General features: G+C 37.3%; 1 protein-coding gene across 1 annotated transcript; it reads left to right on the top strand.

Annotated features, from left to right (window-relative positions):
• The first annotated feature begins 6 nt into the window (after positions 1-6).
• On the top strand, positions 7-2,258 carry LOC110423108 (cyclin-like protein). The gene is made up of 3 exons (XM_021437238.1): positions 7-140; positions 259-1,390; positions 1,477-2,258. Exons 1-3 carry the CDS (start codon positions 32-34, stop codon positions 1,535-1,537), a joined length of 1,302 nt encoding a protein of 433 aa, XP_021292913.1. The 5' UTR covers positions 7-31; the 3' UTR covers positions 1,538-2,258.
• Positions 2,259-2,264: the final 6 nt, after the last annotated feature.

The following is a 2,264-nucleotide window of genomic DNA, read 5'->3' as shown; positions in this document are numbered from 1 at the left end:
GCTGTTTGAACACTTATGGTTGTTTATATTAATGTTTTTCTATGGTAGATGTAATTTTCATGCCTTTGAACAGGTCACAGATGAGTTGTTTGATGAAATTGCAACCAAAGTTGTAAACGAAGATGACTCGACAGTTGAAGGTAAGTAAAATTTATATTTCTGATGCGACTACTGAAGTCTGCTAACTTCATCCTTGATATTGTGTTTATGGCGCCACCTTTTTTCTCTTTAATTTGACCATTCTGTTGACAACTGCAGTTGACCACAATGCTGTTACTTCAAATTACAAGGTATCACCATCTTCCTCTCCTGTCCCAACTCCTAAGCCTTCTGCAAGGGTACTAGTTCCAGGTAAAGCAAAGGAATCCGACACTGTAGGTGTTGGAGAAAAATCTAGTTCAAGCTCCCCTGGCAATGTACTGGGCCTTGCAAATTATGCCTCTGAGGATGAGGATGAAAATGAAGATAATGAAATTCAAAGTTCCAGGATGCCAGATTCAAGGAGTAATGCTGCTTTTGTGCTGTCTAGTGTTAAGAAGCTTTCACAAGACAATGATGCATCAGAGAATAGCAAGCCACAGGTAGAACTCGATGAACACAATGGAGTTGAAAAGAATTTTGGAAGTGATGTGGTGTGGTTAAAAAACAATAGAGACAAAACTACTGCTGAATTGAGTGATAATAGTGCAGATAGGAACCATGACAATTCATTTTCTTCCAAGGTGGTTTCTGGAGATGAGATTAATTTTAGTAGTGGAAAACTGCAAGAAAGAAATAAAGATTCTGGGTTGAATGATACTTTAGGAGGGCAGGTGATAAAGAAATCTGATTATGGGCTGCCTGACACAAATACTGGTAAAAGATCAACAAAATCTGAATCTCAAGGTAGGGAAACGAGATTAAAATCAGACAAGAATGATCGACCTGAAAGTAGAAAGAGTTCTTTTCAGAAAGATCCTGGTGGTGGTAGGGAGTTAGAGGTCAGGAGTAGGGAATATGAGAAGGGAGTTGAGAATCATCTGAGAGAGGATGAGAGGCTTCAAAAGAAAAAGACAGAAGATCGAAATGGTTCAAAAGAGAGAGTAAAAGAGCATAAGACTGGGGAAAAAGCTAAGGAATCTGACAAAAGAAAAAGATCCAGCCAGTTCGATTTCAAGGATGACAAGAAAGGTGCAGAGAAATCTCATAGAGCTAGTGCCAAAGAAGATGTTGATAGAAAAAGAGAACGAACAAAAGAAGAGGATAGATCAAGACATAAACGTGGAAGTGACTCAAGCAGGCACAAGAGAAGACGCTCCTCGTCCATTAGCAGTAGAGGCAGAAACAGCAAGGATAACTCCAGTGGTCATGCTAATGACTCAAGTGATGAAGCATCAGATGGTTCTAAGAGGTTCATCATTGGCATCTTTTGAATATTTATTCCTGTTGTCTTGTAATTGAGCTATCTAGCTTCTAATTTTCTGTTGTGTACTACAGGAAGCTGCATTCAAGAAAGCAACACTCTTCCCCTTCACCTGTCAGGTCTAGAAAAAGGTAACTGTATCATTACTTGATCAATTTTGTTCATGTTTCGCATATTCTTTTTTTTATGCAGCCTGAGCTTGTGGCAGGTTTGATCTCTTCTGTCCTGAGGGTAATTATGGACTTCCTCCACTGAGATCTTAAACTTTTGGAAAATGGGTTTGTTGGTCGTATGGAGATACTGTCATGATAATTAAAATGAACTTAATTAATCACACAAAAATGAACCTAAACTGAGGGCATTCATTAAGTGTTGTTCTTATGAACAAGTGTACCAAGAAAGCTCATTCAAAATTGTTAAAGAAACAATTACCTGTTTCAAATACCATTCAGTACACAATGATATACTTTAACTTTCCTGGTGTGTTTATCGCCTCATAAAGCTCTTTGTTCATATTCAAAATCTTTTGAATGGGACTTCTGATGATCACCGCTTCTGTATCCAAATTCTTTTGTTGTTTTAGTGGATGCTTTCCACAAGGCTAATTTGTTAGTTTAAACTTTGATTATTGTTGTGTTGTCAATTACATGCCTATTTGCTGACTCAATAGATGGTTGGGTGGTTTCTGGCTTTATTCTTGGTTAGGTATTTTTCACTGTATTCAATGGTCAAGCAGATATAGGTATAACCTGTTGACCAAATTGTCTTATGTAAGCAACTCTATGAAGAGACATAATAAAGTATTTGGTTAAATTATTTACTGAGGTTTTTTTTTTTTTTTTGAAAAGTTTGTGTCTCGCCT

This window comes from Theobroma umbraticum, unplaced genomic scaffold, assembly GCF_002168275.2.
Source record: "Theobroma umbraticum cultivar Fairchild unplaced genomic scaffold, ASM216827v3 scaffold_20.0, whole genome shotgun sequence".
NCBI classification, from domain to species: domain Eukaryota; kingdom Viridiplantae; phylum Streptophyta; class Magnoliopsida; order Malvales; family Malvaceae; genus Theobroma; species Theobroma umbraticum.
Note: the sequence above shows the minus strand (reverse complement) of the source record. Positions and strands in the feature narration are given on the sequence as shown.

What these genes read in the sequence shown, in the direction of transcription:
- LOC110423108 (XM_021437238.1), top strand. Translation starts at nt 32, where the DNA reads ATGTTTTTCTATGGTAGATGTAATTTTCATGCCTTTGAACAGGTCACA. An exon ending in AGATGACTCGACAGTTGAAG is followed by an intron (nt 141 to 258) that starts GTAAGTAAAATT and finishes TGACAACTGCAG; the next exon opens with TTGACCACAATGCTGTTACT. An exon ending in GCATCAGATGGTTCTAAGAG is followed by an intron (nt 1,391 to 1,476) that starts GTTCATCATTGG and finishes TGTGTACTACAG; the next exon opens with GAAGCTGCATTCAAGAAAGC.